The sequence below is a fragment of the Populus alba genome, chromosome 19 (genome assembly GCF_005239225.2).
Source record: "Populus alba chromosome 19, ASM523922v2, whole genome shotgun sequence".
Classification (NCBI taxonomy): domain Eukaryota; kingdom Viridiplantae; phylum Streptophyta; class Magnoliopsida; order Malpighiales; family Salicaceae; genus Populus; species Populus alba.
The window spans coordinates 17161183-17180469 of NC_133302.1; the positions used below are offsets into that span (position 1 = coordinate 17161183).

Genomic DNA, 19287 nt, shown 5'->3' on the forward strand with positions numbered 1-19287 from the left:
AAAAATTGAAAAAGACCATGAAATGGAGAAAAGGATCAAATTTTCCCTTTCTCATTGTAGCGACACATTAGAGAATTTTAGTCTTAAATAAATATATATAACGATTCAAAAGAATATTCTGATTTAAAAATTTAAAACATATCGCTCGTAAGGAATAAGTAATAAAGCTACTGAATAAGTGAATTGAATTGTTCAATAAAACTATGATTGCTCTCGTGCTTGACACGGCTTACTAATTTCTGATAAAATTCCATCTCAACTTTCTTTCCCCTTTCCATATCATAGTTTGCGACATTAACTGGAAAGTCCTACCTTCACATGCACACTGCCTCGTGTATGCTATGAATGGATAAAGGTCTCTACAATGTCAAGTCTTCTCACTTTTGTTTTTTCTCTACTATTCTGGAAAATAATTTTTTTGTTTTAAGTGAATTCTGGAAAAGTAAATTTCTGAAAAATGAATTATTTTTTGATATTTGGTAGTGTAATGAAAAATAAGTTGGAAAACACTTTTCAGTATCTGATTATGTCATGGAAAATGAGCTAGAAAAACACTTGTGAAAGCTTTAGATGGTCAGGATCAAGAATTATCTCAACTTTCTTTCCCCTTTCCATATCATAGTATGCGACATTAACTGGAAAGTCCTACGTTCACATGCACACTGCCTCTAATGTGTATACTATGAATGGATAAAGGTCTCTACAATGTCAAGTCTTCTCACTTTTGACAAGCAGGCAGAAAAGTGAATAAAGGGTGATAAAAAGCAAAGAATTCTATGAAAGAAACTTTAATCTCGAAAGTTTTTTTCTAGCAATTTGATCACTTCAATGTATTCAATGGAAGATATTGTAATTGACGCGAGACACACTTGTGGGTGTATCACTTTGTAATTTCCAGTTCATCAATAATTTCTCCTCCCTTCCCGGAAAAGTGTATGTGAGAGTGAGAGACTCACCAAATTTCCATAATGGAGGGCCAGATTCGACGAGGAGACTGAGAAGACTATGGATCAGTACCCGTAACAACCATGGAACAAGTCAAACAAAGTATTGTCAGTAATTTTAGGGGTATAGCTAAATTAATTCAGTTTTAGATTTGTTTTTCAGAGATTATTATTTTGAGTCCTATAAATCTCAGAATTACTGAATACTTACATGGTTGTTAATTTCAAGACCCGTAAAATTTGTCGAGATATACATAATCTAGTCTGAACACTCACATTAATAATAATAAAAAATATATATATGGTCCTTCAATGAGGCTGGTCAAGTTCTTATCAACCATTTTTCAGAAGTTCTATCGGATCTTGTACAGGCTTAGATTGTTGTTAAGAGTAATTGGATGAGGGAAAGCTGGAGTTGATGCGAATATCTACTACTAACCATACTTCAACAACGACTCCAATAGGACCTTCCCTTAACAAGGGAGACATTTTACGTTGCTAGTTATTGCTTGAAGTGCATGTTTTTTTTTTTTAAGTATTTTTTATTTAAAAATATATTAAAATAAATTTTTTTTAATATTTTTTTATTATTATTAACCATACTAAAACAATATTAATTTAATATTTTTTATATTAAATATATTTTAAAACATATTTAAACACAATTTTGATCAAAAAACAAACTAACTAAAAATGACAACCCTTTATTAACAAAGATTCTTTCCAATAAAGAAAAAGTAATAGGCGGGGGAGAAAGCAGTTTGTGCTTTTAATTTATTTTTATTTTTTATAGGCTTTTAGGTCTGGCAACTAAGCCAGACCAAAGAGATTTGGGTCTGGCGGCCAAGCAAAACCCAAGAGTATTGGGTTTGATGACCATGCCTAATTAATTTTTTTATATAAAAAACAATCACATCCTAAATAATTTCTTTTTATAAATTTTTTTTATTTTTTATAAAAAAATATATTTAAACTACCCTTCAAATATCTAAAACAGAAATGCTAATTAAATTTTTATATAATTTTTTTTATTTCTTATAAAAAATATTTAAATTACACTTAAAGTATCCTAAATATTTTTTTTTATAAATTTTTTCTATTTTTTATAAAAAAAAAATTAAACTATCTTTAAATAATCCTGATAATAAAAAAAAAATATGATCCTTCAATGAGCCTAGTCAAGTTCCTATTAATCCATTTTTCTGAAGTTCTGTCGGATCTTGTACAGACTTAGATTAATGCTGTTAAGAGTAATTTGATGAGGGAAAGCTGGAATTGATGCAAATATCCTATCTACTGCAGAGAACTAAAAGTACTACTAACCATACTTCAACAATGACTAGTTTCCAAGCCATTGGTATGAGGGCTATGACTCCAATAGGACCTTCCCTTAACAAGGGAGAAATTTTACGTAGCTACTTCTTGCTTGAAGTTCTTGTTTTTTTTTTTTTTTAAATATTTTTTATTTAAAAATAAATACTTTTTTAATATTGTTTATTTTTAATAAAACTAAAAATATATTAATTTAATTATTTTTTATATTAAATATATTTTTAAAAACATACCTAAACATAGTTTTGACCACAAAATCAAACAAACTAAAAATAACAACACTTTGTTAACAAAGATTCTTTCTAATAACAATTTTTTTTTTCTTTTTTTTTATAAGCTGTTAGATTTGGCAGACAAGGCATACCAAGACACTTGGGTCTGGCGGCCAATCATGACTCAAAAACATTGGATTTGGTGGCCATGTCTAATTAATTTTTTTATAATTTTATTTTTATAAAAAACATTTAGATTATCTTATCCTAAATAATTTCTTTTTATAAAGTTTTTCTATTTTTTATATAAAAAAATTAAAATTAAATTACCTTTCAAGTATTTTAAATAGAAACGCTAATTACTTTTTTTATAATTTTTTTCATTTTTTATAAAAAATATTTAAATTACACTTGAAGTATCCTAAATAATTTTTTGTTTATAAATGTTTTCTATTTTTTTATAAAAACATTTTGAAAATTTATCAAAACAGGGGTCAAAGTTTTTATATTTAAATTGCATTTTTTATTTATTTTTTTTATCAAAACATGGGTCAAACATTGTAATTTTTTATTTAATGTTTTATAAATGTTTTCTATATTTAAACTACACTTGATGTTTAGGTTATCACCACATGTAAACCTTTAATTTTTTATTTTTATTTTTAAAAATTTATCAAAATATAGGTTAAAAATTTGATAGCAACAAACTTAATTAATTCCGTTAAGAGTCACCTCACAGCTAGATGGTTGTTAGGTCAAGGATGGTCTCGTGAATAATATCCATCCAATATTTCTTCAATAGTTAGAAAGAAAGCAGCTGCCACACTGAAATTACGAGTAAGAATCCACGAAGTTCCTACTGCACTTCCTTGAGGTTTAATTTGTATCATGAAACACGAGCAGCAGCAAGCATATACGCATCTCTGGTCTTCGTTGAGTTTGCTTTCACACTTGTGAAAGCTTTAGATGGTCAGGCAGAAAAGTGAATAAAGGGTGATAAAAAGCAAAGAATTCCATGAAAGAAACTTTAATCTCGAAAGTTTTTTCTAGCAATTCAATGTATTCAATGGAAGATATTGTAATTGAGCGTGAGACACACTTGTGGGTGTATCGCTTTGTAATTTCCAGTTCATCAATAATTTCTTCTCCCTTCCCATATTTTCCACTGAAAAGACAACGGAAAAGTACTGTATGTGAGAGTGAGAGACTCGCCAAATTTCCGTAATGGAGGGCCTGAGAAAACTATGGATCAGTACCCGTACAAACCACGGAACAAGTCAAACAAAGTATGGTCAATAATTCTAAGAGCCGAGCCTGGTCAAGTCCTTTTCAATCCATTTGTCTGAAGTTCTGTCGGATCTTGTACAGACTTAGATTGTTGTTAAGAGTAATTTGACGAGGGAAAGCTGGAGTTGATACGAATATCGGGATTGTCTGCTGCAATGATAAAATTAAATTATTCTTAAAGTATTCTAAAATAATTAATTTGTTATCATACATATTTTCTTCCCCTTTTCATTGTTATATCTGATTTTCTAATTTAGAGCACTCTAAAAGAATGACATAACTTGAACTATATTTATGTGTTATTGGTTTGGCTTAGATATATTATTATCATGTATGGACCCAATAAATTAATCACATTGTAACTTAGTCTGCTGTATGTTTGTTCTTTTTATTCATTGAGTTGTGAAAAACAAATCATTTTATCATTTCAATATTTATGTGTTATTGGTTTTTGTCTGCAATCTAAGCTGATATACCCAACACTCTTTCATGCGGACTATGACATGTATATATAGAGGGATAGTAGATCTTGATGTAGGGCCAAACTTCGAAGAAGAAATTGAGAAGACTATATAGATCAGTACTTGAACAGAAAAATGAAGTTCCTATCAATCCATTTTTCTGAAGTTCCTATCAATCTACGGGAACAGATTATAATTTTATTTTTATAAAAAAACATTTAAACTATTCTATCATACCCTTCAAGTATCTTAAATAAAAACGATGTGGTAATATAGAGTGATAGTAGATCTTCAGGTCAGTGTTTTTTTTAGTTCTAATAAAATTATGTCTTGACAGCACAGACATTGGAATGGGAGAATGCAAAACAGAGCTAGTTGTAATGAAGATTATTGCGATGTGTTTCTATACAAAACGGAAAAAGAAGAAATATTGACGATCCAGTTCTTTGAACAAAAGTAGACAAAGAAAGATGGTGCAAAGATTGAATGGGGTGTCTAATATCTGCCATTGGAGACTAAGGAGAAGAGGACCTAGCTTTTCTTAGCTTTGTCCTGTTATTTTTGTTTAACCTACACAGCGAGTATACATAATGGCTAAATGAACTAATTTACAACGAATTCCTCGTTAAATTACTCTCTGTAACTGACAGAGGGCTAAAAAACGGCATTCTTCATATATACACCAATTAAAAAAATAAAAATCATAGACGACTATGTAACCTCTGGTTAGACAATCTATGACGGACCGGGGAGACGCTCTCCCCTTTGGAGATGAAACAACAGCTGCCTGTTGGAAGTGATGATATAGCCAGAAGATTGCTTAACTGCAATTCCATTCTGAGGTTTGGTGTTCAAAGAAAAGAATCATTATCACACGGAAATTCCTGCTGTATTTTCCTTCAGTCTCCTCTCAGCTGCTAGAGCAGCAGCCACGGACGGGGGCAGATGTCTTAGGTTTTCAGTTGGCTTTCCATCACTTTCTGGCACTGTTGCGAATAGGGACTCAACATCCTTAAGGGTTAACAAAGGCTGATCCTGATTCTTCGTGTTCCCACTTATGAATGAACTGGTGCTTCTACTTCTGTTCAGTTTATATATGCTCTCTTCCACGGTGTCTTTAACCTAATAACATCATAGAAGAAAATGGAGAAATTTTTTTAGAACACATAGAGACTATAAAGCAGAAATTCTAACAGATGACATGAATTTTCAAAGTTCCGGACAACAAGCAAACTAGAAAGCACGAGAGGGGTAATTGAAGCGGGTGGGCCGGTTATCACTTAAACCACGGAGACGAGTGCAGCACATACTTGATACTGCGCAGAAAGAAGCAGGGCCCTCTAACCCTATTTTCTCACACATTCATCATCTTCTGGAACGGTGAAGATCTTATCAGGTAGTTTTGGAATCATTTTTTATTTTTATGGGTATCCATTAATTTTTAACAAATTTATTTTCTTCTCTTTTATGTCTTTATTGGAATTTGATAGCTTGTAGGGTTTATCACATCACCCCCATGATTTCTTCATTTTAATCAAATCAATTTTCTCAACAGAGAGAAGAACAACGGCAGCAGGGCAAGAGAATGTTAAGCACCTTGAGGACTGCTCGGTTGCCAAGTTAGTTTCATCTTCATTTTTACTTTCGATTTGTAAATGTTTCTTTATCGCTGATTTGATGAAATTGAAGACTTGAAAAGATTTTGATTTTCTGGGCTGATCGCTTTGGTTTCAGTTAGTTGAAAGTTTCCCTGAAGTTAGTGAGTTATACTCTCATGTGACTGCTGCTAGTTAGAGGAGTTTGCGAATGTGCATTTCCTTTTGATTTAGGCACAGTTTGATCTTTACCACAGGTACAATGCTTGATATTATAATGGGGATTATTCAATGTGAAAGAGAACACGCAGAAGGCAAGGCAAAGCTACTAGAAGCCCAGAATTCTGCTGGGGATGCATCATTTACAGTAACAGAATCTGAGTCTTGATCTCGAGCTCACACAGTCGTGTACCTCATGGTTCAACTTGCTTGCCATCAGAACCTAATGCTCACACAGATGGTGGATTGGCTTCTCCTTTTTGTTACTTTGTGGTGATTCTGTATTCTGCTTCTTACAGTCCTGTTTTTCACTTTAAAATAGTTGATGATGATGTAACTTCATATTTTGATCAGCCAAGAAGACTTCATTTTTTATAAAAAGAAGGTTTTTCAAGAAGGCTTTTCATTGCTCTAAAAAGGAATTCATTGGTTTCTTTGTTTATGAGAGTGGTTTGTGAAGTTGAAACCTTTCGAAGTCATTTGGGCACATCTTAGTCATTGTTGTCAAAGTTACAAGTTGATTAGTGATTTTATAAGTTAATATGTATGTAACAGTTTTGTAACAGAAAGAACGACTATAATTGCCATAACTGTTTTAACTGTCTTTTTAACCGATTTAACAGAATTTCTTCCATTTCTTCATCCTTCTTGCTACAGTCTGCGTAGTCTTCTTCTAAGACTTCAATCACAAGTATCCAGTAAGTTTAATAATTCTTAAGTTACTGCCCCTCCCTGCATGTGCTGTGCCCCAAGGATTATAAAGGAAACTTACCATCACTGTTTCTCAAGTCTTTCTTTTCTTCGATTCTTCATTAAAATCATTAGATGACAGTAAATTTTTCTTTTGGCGGTCTAAATTCCAGAAGTAACGATTTCTCTCTGAGTTCCTTTTTTGCAGATTCACTGCCTCTTCAGCAGATGTAATAATGCCTCCATGTAATTTGTTAAGACCAAATAACCTTGCCTCATATTCCTGACAAACAAATATAAAAATGTGCTCACAGTGAATCCCCTCTCCCCCTTCTTCAACGTACTAAATAGTCAAACATCTAAGTAAACAGGCAGTTGACTAACATACCTGAAATGAAGCATTGAAGAAAGTTCAAATATTTAAAACTTCAATAGACTATTAAAAAAAAGAATTCAATCTAGCAATACCATAGCAGACGTCGATGCAAAATACCGTTTGTAAGACATGTTTAACAACTAAACTTCAACCACAACTGCAAGCTACAGATAAAAATTTTGTAGAAAGATATAATCTAAGCTCTAAAACATTTATGCAAATTAGTTGAAATAGAAAGATATATTTATTCATTGAGCATATTTTAGACAATCACTAACCGTGATGCAATTCTTGATGATCTCGAATTGTTTAGAGCTCCTGAGACAGCCTCTTCAATCTTTCTTATCAGCTCACCTGTGGAATCCTTGTTCTGTTCTGCATGATTGAGAGCATCCAACCACCAAACTGTATGTAGATTTTTCTCTCACCAAATGCATTACAAACCTTCCAAAGAATTATAATCTTGCTTAAGACCGGAAGACTGAAAACAAATAAGAAATGCAGAAAAAATAGAAAATTTCTAGTTATGCCACCCCTTAGAATATGATAATCAATTCCTATGAAATAAATGTGCCATCTTTGTTTTGGATTTTTTAAATTAAAACAGTAATCAAGTAACAATGTTATGCTCACCTAGCACACTGAAAATAGTCATACTCATATACCAAGTCCAGAGAGCACAGCTCTTACCTACCAAGAGCACCCCCACCCCCCTGAAATGAAGCATTGAAGAAAGTTCAAGTCTTTATAACTTCAATAGACTATTAAAAAACGAAATCAATCTAGCAATACCATAGCAGACGTCGATGCAAAATACTGTTTGTAAGACATGTTTAACAACCAAACTTCAACCACAACTGCAAGCTACAGATAAAAATTTTGTAGAAAGATATAATCTAAGCTCTAAAACATTTATGCAAATTAATCCCTTTCTAAAACACAAGCAGAAAATATTGAGAAAAAATAAAGGTCACTTTATCAATAAAAACAACAACTACAGAGTTTGTAAGAACCTCTTCTGGAATCTCAGGATGTGCCTACCAGAGTCATGCGAGAGGTCCTCTTTAAGCACATCATATGTTGTCAATACAATGTCAGCATTGACAAGTTGACCAATATCTACTACAAATGTATTTGGAAGAGATGTATCTCGTACGCCTTCATACACATAAGTTCTTAAGGAACCTGGACGTGTATGCCTAAAAAAGGATAACAATTACCTAGTCAGTCCTACAATCTTGCTGCATCAGAAACAAAAATGTACAAGGCCACAATTCAATAAATTTCTAAATGAAAATGAAATTTTCCGCATGAAATATTCACTCCATATGCAGTAGGTAACAGATTCTTGAGTCTTCACCTAACAGAAGTGAACAGTTTATAAAATACAGAACACGCAGCCCATAGCTATCAATTTAGATTCCAATCTTGAATCAGATGTTAATACACAAGTTTGTGAATCCAGACATAAATAATTAAAGTGTGTATACTAATCTGACATAAATATGCACTTATGTACTTGAAAGCAAAAACACACACAGAGGTTAGACTACCATAGGGACAGAGTTAAATCTTTTGTTTAAATTTTAAAAAATCTCGTAACTACAGCTCATGACCAGCACTGGATTTACATGTCTCAGTAAATCTGTAGCTAATAGTTATTCAAGTTCTATTTTCTCATATAGCTAATAGCAAGGAAAAATCATGTCACAAGCTCAAGAGTGCCAAAAAGTCAGTACACCCCTTCATGTTGAAAAATGATCGCTTGCATTGTCATTGTGATTAGTAAAGCTGAGATTTCTATTCCATGGCATGTCACATATCAGCAACTCCCGTATGACATTCTCATAAGGATCTTAAGAAATACATTGGAGGAGTTGGAAAAACATTATTAAGAAATGCCTAATAATAAAATCACACAAAAACAGCTCTTCGAAGTGGCCTATCAAATCTTCTCTAAAAGAATTGGCATTGCGTGTGTCCTTGAGTTGTTGCTATTACTGTGGTTTACAGTGGGTTACTATTAAATTTTAAAAAACTATTAAGAATATAGAAAATATTTTAAGTCCTTTGAATTTGATAGTTATTCTAGATTTAAGTAATTTGGGTCTAATGGCAATGCAAGACTATTTTTTTTTATAATTTATTTTTTATTCTAAACAAAAATGCTAATTTTTTTTATTTTCATAAAAAAATATTTAAATTATCCTTTCAGTATTCTAAATAGAAATCCTAATTAATTATTTTTATACATTTAAACTACCATTGAAGTTTTTTTTTTCAATGCCATCCTCCAATATTTTGAATAGTTTTTTAAAAAAATTAAAAAATTAATTTTTTCTTTAATTTCATCCCCCTTTAATTTTTTTAATCTTTTGAATTTAGTCCATATTTTTTTATTACTATTTGTTTTATTCAAGACAAATTTTTTAATTCATATTTTTATATATATAATTTTATCCTCAAGTGTTTTTTTCCCTGCCAAATTTGGTCCATGTTCTTTTTATTACTTTTTTTTTTTATGCTTTGGTGGACTTTATAAATTAATATTTTTCCTGATTTTATCATTTTACATTATATTGATTGAGAATTAAACTTTTAGCTGAGTCCAGGTCTATGATTTTATGGGCTTTGAATTTTAGAGATTAATCCAAGTTTGAGAGATTATCCGGGTTTGCTTGGTTTTTCTTTATTTAAACTAATGTTTTTTAAGTTTCATCCTTCAATATTATTTAATTGGAGATTGAACTCTTTTATTTTTATTTATTTGTTTTTTGTAGGATTTTTAATTGATTTTGAAAATAATTTGTGTTTTTTCGGGTCTTTTTATTTGTTGTTCTTTTACTAATCAACATTAAATTGTTTGAAAATTGAGTTTTTTTTTTTTTTAATTCAGCAGGCATCTAAGATTTAAAGGGGTTGTGAGTTTAAAATCTTAGCTCAGATTTAAAAATTTTGCTAGTGTTTACTTATTTTTTTTAAGCTCAAAGGGTTGTGAGTTTTGTTTTTTTATTTCATGGGTGGATATTTATATCATTAATGTTATAATTTTTTTTACTTTGTCGTTTTTTTTTTACCTTTTTTACTGGTTATATTATTCTTTTTTTAAGTTGATCTATGCATTAGTTGTTTTTTTTTTAATTGGGTCTATACCTCGAATTTCATTTAAAAAAAACACGCATGCATTGTTTGAATATTTTTTTTTAACAATAAAAAAAAGTTCTGGCATGGTGCAGCTTGAGCCCATAAATCTAAGTATAGAACGAAACTAAATTTAAGGGATATCGTACAAGTCACAAGCAACTCCAGGACTTACAAATTTATTTATAAATGTGGATATAGTTGTTTTTAAAAATATTTTTTATATTAAAATGTATTAAAATAATATATTTTTTTATTTTTTAAAAATTATTTTAAGATTAACGTATTAAAATGATTAAAAATATATAAAAAATTAATTTTGAATAAATAAATAAATAAATTGAATTTTCGTTTCCAAACGGTTCCCAATAGGATTAAAATGATATGGACCATAATGAAACAAAATGTGAATATGGAGTAGTAGAGCCATGTTTTTCTTTTTGTTCATTCTGGTTGCGTTTGATTAGTTAGTGTCTGGTTATTTTCTATCTGTACTTCTCTTCTGAAAGGAAAGAGATCCATTCCAACACCTTTAGATACAATTTACTTTGAACATAGAAAAGTATAGTGAATGGGATTGTCCTCATTCATTGGCTTGGCATTCATGGGCAACTCCATATTGTTAGACTAATGGGGCTTGTTGGGTCAATGTCAATTTGCATAATGATTATAAACTCATAATCTTCTTGTTTTCCTTCTTGAATAATCCACATCACTTCATTTTCTATTGTGACCAGAGGTTTCGTCAAAAAATTTTTGGTTGAAAAGATCTGTGTCAAGAATTATGATTTATGCATTGACAATTACTTAATATTTTATTCATTCGCAACAAAATATTTTCTCTGGCAGTGAAAAAAATATTCTTTTTTTAAGATACCATTTCACCTATGAAGTTACAGATATCTAACATATTTACACATAATAAATTTTTTCAAAGTGGTGGTGAAAGCTTGTAAAAAGTTTTCCATGTTCCAATTCAACCTGATCCATTTTTTCTTAGCTGAACTTGAGCCTGTGATACAAGTTACATACTCTACAAAAAAAGGGAACACACAAAAGCTTTAGTGTATTCTTTTCAGACATTAGAATGACATCCTTTCTTAATCTATCTTAATCTATGCTTTTAATAATTTTGCTGTAATTTGTCATTACATGTGATTAGCTATACCTAATATACCATAGAAAGAAAAAGGATTGAGAGAAAAATGTAAAATTTACTAGCAATTGGATAAACACCGCCCCCCCCCAATCTAGAGATGTTTCGTGTATGTCGAGTTTGCATTACATGTCGTTTGTTTGTTTATCACAATTTTTTGTTTCATTATTAGTAGCTTCTTGTGGAAAGTTTGGCAAACTTCCTTTTCAAAAGCTTTAATAAATGAATTTCCTCCCCCAAAATAAGATTTTTAAAGTTTTTGGACTATTGGCCAATACCCTTTGGAGTTTTACAAACATGTTGTAAAATCCAGAAATGCAAGAAAATAATTTGTGTTTAAGAAATCTATGCGAAAACACACTTTCAAAGCTTCCAATATTTTTTTATATAAAAAAGAACATTCAAAACATGTTAGAGTATTTGCCGTATGCAACACGCAAGAATTTTTTTTTTTTTTTTAACATTTGTTTTTTATGAAACCGGGTATTTTAATACTGAATTTGTATTTCCACAGTATAAAAACACAAACCAATATTAAGTCATTTTAAAAACAAATGTGCGAAAAAATCATAAATATTTTTAAGGAATTTTTTAGAATTTTTTGAAAGCAAAAACATTTTTTATCTTTGAAAATCTTGGATGTCTTGACGAAAACCGGGTATTTTAAATACTGAATTTGTATCTCCAGTGTATAAAAATACAAACGCCTATAAAAAATATATATATATAAAAAGAAAACAACAATATTTTTGAGACTTTTTCAGAATTTTTTATAAATTTTTTTATGTTTTATACAAAAATTAAACTATCCTTGAAGTGTTCTAGAAATTCTAATTATTTTTTTACAAATTGTTTTTATTTTACATAAAAAATATTTAAACTATCATTTAAATATCCTAAACAAAAATTCTAATTATTTGTTTTTTGGATTCCAGTGATAACTAGCTTCTTCCTCCTCCTCCTCTAGTACCGCCTTTATTTTGGATTTAATATATTTGAATGTATTTTTTATATTAATTTTATTTATTTATTTTGTATTTAATTTGATTTATATTAGTTGATTTATTTTTCTATTTTTATTCAATTAAAAAAAATACATTGAATGGTATTATTTGGAGCTTCAATCCTGCTCATCATGGTTGAATGGTAGCCTTTATCGATAGTCCATGTCTCCTTGTACTGGGAATGAGGGCAAATATATATCACAATTAGCTCTGAATATTAATGGGTACGGAGCAGTCAGCTGTCTATGTTTTCTATTTGTTTTTTTAATTAAATAATAATAATAATAATAAAGAGAAGGCTACTAAAACGTTGATGTCTTCTTCTTTCTTCTTTTGATAAGAATATAGTTAGTACCGAGAAAATGAAGGAAAACAGAAGCCAAAGATTTAAAGAAAATGAAATCGATGAGGAAAAACAGGAGAGGGAGAGAGGGAGAAGGGGTGCTTCTGGGCGGTAATCGTGAAAAGAAGGAAAGAAATAAGCAATTAATTGAAAAGATTTTGTACTCGCTGAAGGACGAAAGTGCCCTTCAAGTTAAGACAAGGAAAAGAAGGTAGCTGGGAGAGAGCCAGGTGGCGATCATGAGAGGAGAAGGGTGACACGTGGTTGTGACTGGCACAAATCTCTTTCTTTTTACTGATTATTTAATTAATTCGTTGTCTTCTTGAGGTCCGTGTTGAACGAACCTAAAAAACAAGATGCCTTTCTAATTCTAGAGCAGAGGACACGTTTCGAGATGTAACAGACGCTAGAAAAAGTGTCCATGTGTTTGTCAGTTTAGGTGTGTGGGAGTTCGACACGTGGATAGGAAGCAAGTTGCAGGAGGAGTACTTATTACTCGTGAAAGATGCGGCTATCTTTTATCTTGCTACTCTTGATGTGGGGTGAATACTTTTTTAAAAAAAATATTTTTATTTTAAAAATATATTGTTATATTTTTTTTATGATTTTTAATATTATAATTTTAAAAAAATAAAAAATATTAATTTAATACTTTTTAGTAATATTCTACTAAAATAACTTGGAGTTACTTTATTTCTGTATTTTCAAAGTATTTTAAAAAAATATTTATATATTTTTTATTTATATATTTTTATTAATTTTTGTATATGTTTTTAGATTGTTTTGATATAGTAATATTAAAATATATCTTTAAATAATAATAATAATAATATTTTAATATATTTCTAAATAAAAAATATTTTAAAAATTAACTACAAATATCAAAAGAGTTTAAATATCAAGAGAGTTCCAACTCAACACTCATCCCAGTTATGCAAAGGATAAAAAGAAAAGCATTAGACTAGGTTTTGTTAAGTTCCACAAGGAATAAGAGGGATATTGTCGTTCAATAAATAAAAATAACGAGGGATCATTTGATTTGCCTTTCTATCTTTCTGATAGTCTTTTAGGTTGTGCAATGCATTGTAATTAAACAGGGGTGTTCATTTATTCCAAAGTTAGACAGAGGTTAAATCAAAATCAATTTAAATAAGTTAAGATAATTACTTTAATTGATGCATGGTAAATATAATATATCCATCAATGTTAATTTTACATGTATAATATTGATATTGTTTGAATCCAATATATATGTATACACACCCTTGATATTTATATGACACGTATAATTTCTATATTCAATATATTATTCTTTTATTTTATGTTAAATTATAAATAATACTTGATTTATAAAATATATATAAAAATATTGAGCAGGAAATATTGAATAAGATATGAGTATAGTAGAAACTTTGATATATAAATACCTACCACTAATTCATTTGTTTATGTGCAGCGTGAAGAAGAACTAGAGAGGATCTTGACAAGTGTTGACGTGGCAATTATATCAGCTTAGACAAGATTGAATCTAGTGATTTTCAGGTTCAATTGCTTCGGATCTCGATGTATTAAAAGTTTAAAACTAGAGATATTACACGCTTGACCTTATCTAAACACAAACAGATTGGTTGCATTGTTTGCTGTTTTTTTTTTTATTATTATTTGAAAAGACGAGATCAGTTTCATTTGAGTTTGTAACTATTCCTCTCAAAAAGTGCACTTTAACTGCACACAGCTCAGATGCATTATGAATCTACATTTATATTTTTCCTGAAAAAAAAAGATATTTATTTTTAAATTCCTCTCAACAATTATCACAACGGGTGTGTGAGTTAATTTAGTTATATTTTAATTAATTTTATAAATTAATAATCATACAAAATGCAAACGGTTAGTAATTTGTTGAAATTTATAGAACCCAAACTTGTAACTTAAAAAAAAAAAAGAGTAAAATCTGATGAGGGAAGTTACACCTCTCGTGTTTTATGTTTTTCATTGGTTGAATCTACATTCCGTCCAAAAAAGGTCACAGACAGGCAAATTGGAGCACATGGATATATATACTGTTATCGTGTTCTTTGAGTTTGAATTTTCTAATGGAAATTCATTTCATTAGAAAATGCAACATTGGATGGTAGAGTGGGTCTTGCTGCTATCGTGTTCTTTGGGAATGGGGGCAATTTTTTTTGTTCGATTCCACAATGAAAGTTTCACCAACCAATAGATACTGTTATCGTGTTATTTGGGTTTAAATTTTCTAATGAAATGATGGAAATTCATTGGATGGTAGAGTGGGTCTTGCTGCTACCTTCTTACAGTCTTTCTACCAATAGATATATTTTTTTTCATTGTTCTTTTAATTGTTTCAGCGAGAACTTAAAATTTCATTCCGTAGTGTATTGATCTTCAATTTAGAATCAAAATATTCTCAAACCCTTCATGCAAAGAAAAATAAATTTAATACATAAAACATAATTTGAAAGAAAAAAAGTTTGATGATGAAATTCATATTACAAAAATTTATTGTTCCAATTGGTAATCGAATAGAAGTAGCTATACTCTATGAGATTAAGAGATCTCCCAAACTTATTGTGCAAAATGCCTTAGGAAGTGGAGGCCACTTGGCTGTAAGCTCGAAAGAAATTTTTTCCATTGTAGGCCGAGATTGGGGATTGGGATGCAAGCATGCAAGTGCAATTTTGATCATGTAGACAACGCTCTCTGCTGCTGCTTTTTCAGGAAGTGATATGCGTTGGTCTAACACATCCTTCAATGGTGTATGTTGAGCAATCAGTGGCATCGAGGATGATGACGAAGATCCTGGTGATAAGAGTGCTGAAATGTGATCGCCTGGGTGCCTTCCTGTCATCACCTCCATTGTTACCACTCCGAAGCTATAGACATCGCATTTTTCAGTCACTTTCATTGTGTAAGCTAGCTCTGCCAAAAAAAAAAATGATTATGCATGGTTTTTTATCAATTAGCTGAAAGAAAAGACTTTATAATAAAACCTAAAAAAACACTATATATTATTTTCACTATTACACATTAATTAGTACTTCATGTTGAAATAAAGCTACGCACCTGGAGCAGTATATCCAAAAGTACCTGCAAATGAGGTCCAATTGGACGAGTCAGGCATCAACAGTCTAGCTGTGCCAAAGTCAGAGACGTGTGCTTCATATTCCAAGTCCAGAAGGATATTATTACTTGTAATGTCTCGATGAATGATCGGAGGAGAGCAAGAATTGTGTAGATAGGATAAAGCTTCACCCACCCCTTTCACAACGTTTAGCCTTTTCATCCAATCGAACTCAATTGCTTGTTCCTCACTGGTTATAATCTTTCTCAAGCTTCCTCTTTCAATGAACTCGTAAACCAAAAAAGAATGCTTTGTATGTGAGCAAAATCCATACATTTTCACAATATTTCGATGTCGAATATTTGCCAACACGCAAACTTCCTTTTCAAAAGCTTTAAAATCGGACAGCTTTTCTGTTTGTGACCGGTGAAGTTTCTTCACAGCAACCACTTGTTCTGTTGGCATCACTGCTTTGTAAACAGTTCCATATCCTCCTTCGCCAATGCAGTAGTTGGAGTTGAATTCCTCTGTAGCTTCAACGATATTCTCATACAACTTCTTCCCATCATGGCCCAATATCGTGAATATGTTTCGATCTTGTTCATTTTCTGGCTCAACGTTTCTCTTCCTAGCTCTTTTGCAGAGAATGAATAAAGCTCCAAACACTAAAAGCAAGCTTCCTAAAAGAGGGAGTACAATCAAAATCGCAAGCTTGTTGCTCTTTCTCTTAACAGTTTTGCTGCTTCTTGGAAGATTGCACGGCTTTAGACCACTGGCGTTGCCACATATACCCATATTATCCCTTAATGCCTCAAATGAAGCGTTGTGGAAGGCTTTGATATCGGGAATGGGGCCTTTGAGCTTATTGGATGATATATCCACAGTTGTTAAGCTTAACATGTCTTTGAAAGTGCTTGGAATCCGTCCAGAAAGGATGTTGTGAGAGACATTGAGAGTTTCCAACCGTTGCAGTTGCCCAAGTTGCCTCGGTATCTCTCGAGTCAGGAAATTGCAGCTAAGATCAAGATCTCGAAGAGAAAGGATAAAGCCTATCTCACCTGGAATGCTTTCTCTAAATTTATTACCGCTGAGGTTCAGCAACAATAAATTCGAGCATTCCCCAAGTTGTTTTGGAATCGATCCACTCAGATTATTAGATGCTAAATTAAGGAATTGAAGATTGGGAAGCATGATAATATCTAAGGGAATGACACCTAAAAGATGGTTGTTGTTAAGGAGAAGCTTGTACAACAACTTCAAACCCCCTAAATCTTTTGGGATGGCTCCTTTTAACTGATTTGATGACAGATCTATCAATTGCAATTGAGTAGCCTTCCCAAGCTCTGGTGGTATCTCACCAGAAACATTATTGTTTGAGATTTTTAGGCTTGTCATGTTACGACAATCTCCCCATTTTGAAGAAAGCTCACCATAAAAATTATTGTAACTCAAATCAATATAATCCAGATGTGGATAGACACCAAAAACCTCAGAAATATTTCCTGTTAATTCATTCCAATCAAATCTTACTCGGTATAAACCAGTACAGTTTTTCAAGCTTTTCGGGATTGAACCTAAGAAGTAGTTGTAGGAAGCAGTAAAGATTTCCAATACTCCTTCATGGCATAAATCTACTGGCAAATGACCCGTGAATTCGTTGTTATCCAAAGACAAATACTTCAAATGGGTGAGATTGTTCATCTCTGAGGGCAATGGGCCGTGAAGTTTGTTCTCAAGTAATGTCAAGTCCACAAGGGATTTAAGTTGTCCTATTTCTGAAGGAACAGATCCAGATAAATTATTCAGACCTAGATAAAGCCTCACGAGCATTGTCATGTTTCTAACAGAAGAAGGGATGGGACCAGAAAGTTTGTTCTTCATAAGACTAAGGATAGATAAATTTCTTAATTTTCCAATGGAATAAGGGATTTTACCAGTTAAAACATTACTTGACAAGTCAAGTTCATTGAAAGACTCTAGCAATCCAATTTCCTGAGGAATGGAACCAGAGAGTTTGTTATCCCAAAGATAGAGTGTGGATAGGCTTGTCATGTTTCCAATAGAAGAAGGGATGGGACCAGAGAGATTATTTTGTTGTAGTGATACTTCAGTGAGCATGGTCAAGTTCCCAATAGAAGAAGGAATGGAACCAGAGAGTTTGTTACCCCAAAGATAGAGTACGGATAGGCTTGTCAAGTTTCCAACAGAAGAAGGGATGGGACCAGAGAGTTGGTTCCTAGCAAGAGCAAGGAAAGATAAATTTCTTAATTTTCCAATGGAATAAGGGATTTTACCGGTTAAAACATTACTTCCCAAGTTAAGTTGATTGAGAGACTCTAACAACCTAATTTCTTGAGGAATGGAACCAGAAAGTTGGTTCTCGTAAAGATCAAGGACAAAAAGATTTCGGCGGAAGGCTGAGAACTTTAAACCATAAAGCGTACCTCTCAAGCCAAAACTTTCAAGTGTCAAGTTTGTGATGCTTCCAGTATTATCGCAAGTGATTCCAATCCAGTTAATGCATGGGCTGATGCCGACCCAAGAGGAAAGGAGAGATTGGCTTTGGCTGTCAAGACTGGCTTTCCATTGGAGAAGAGCCTCAGCTTCTGTATTATTATTACCAAATGGTGAAGCTGTGGAGGAAGTGTGTTCAGCTAAAGCAAAGAAGGAAGAAGAGCTGAATATGTGAAGGAGCAAAAACAGGATGTGGAGAAAGAAGGAGAAGAATGGTTTGTTTAGTAAGGACGTCGTCATGGTGTGTTTTTCAAGAGACATAGGATATGGTTTGCTATGGTACTAGATTAGGCTCTTCCATGGAGAGGTATTATTTATAGGTAGGAAAACATGATATATTGGAATTGTTTTTAATATCATTGATTATTGCATCTCTTCTCTAATTAAGTTGAAATTAACTACTTAGATACATACTCTGTAAAATTTAATTGTATTTTTTTATACATATCCTCTATAATGAAAGGTCATTTCCAATAAAAAAAAAACTAGTTTTTTGTCTAGCAATTTGATCACTAATTGAATGAAGATATTGTAATTGACATGTAATTTCCAGTTCACCAATAATTTCCATATTTTCCACTGAAAAGAAATTGAGAAGACTATAACGGGATCAGTACCCGTAACAACCGCGGGAACAGAAAAATGAAGTTCCTATCAATCCATTTTTCTGAAGTTCCTTTCAATCCACGGAACAGATTATAATTTTATTTTTATAAAAAAACATTTAAATTATTTTATCATACAGTATGTTAAATAAAAATACTAATTATATTTTTTATTTTTTATAAAAAAATATTTAAATTACACTTGAAGTATTCTAAATATTGTTTTTTTATAAATGTTTTCTATTTTTCATAAAAAAGTTTAAACTATCCTTGAATAATTCTAATTAATTTTTTTATACTTTTTTTTATTTGTTATAAAAACATAT

At 31.4% G+C, this 19287-nt stretch overlaps 1 protein-coding gene across 1 annotated transcript; it reads right to left on the reverse strand.

The window, feature by feature from the left end:
- Positions 1-15200: 15200 nt before the first annotated feature.
- Positions 15201-18649, reverse strand: LOC118058319 (uncharacterized). The gene is made up of 2 exons (XM_035071028.2): positions 15845-18649; positions 15201-15700 (listed from the first exon to the last, which is right to left on the reverse strand). The coding sequence occupies exons 1-2, from the start codon at positions 18615-18617 to the stop codon at positions 15321-15323; spliced, it is 3153 nt and encodes a 1050-aa protein (XP_034926919.1). The 5' UTR covers positions 18618-18649; the 3' UTR covers positions 15201-15320.
- Between the last annotated feature and the right edge of the window lie 638 nt (positions 18650-19287).

Bases quoted from the DNA above. Each gene is read 5' to 3' on its own strand.
- LOC118058319 (XM_035071028.2), bottom strand. From the start codon at position 18,617: ATGTCTCTTGAAAAACACACCATGACGACGTCCTTACTAAACAAACCA. The intron at 15,701-15,844 runs GTGCGTAGCTTT...TTTTTTTGGCAG, and splicing joins TTTTGGATATACTGCTCCAG to AGCTAGCTTACACAATGAAA.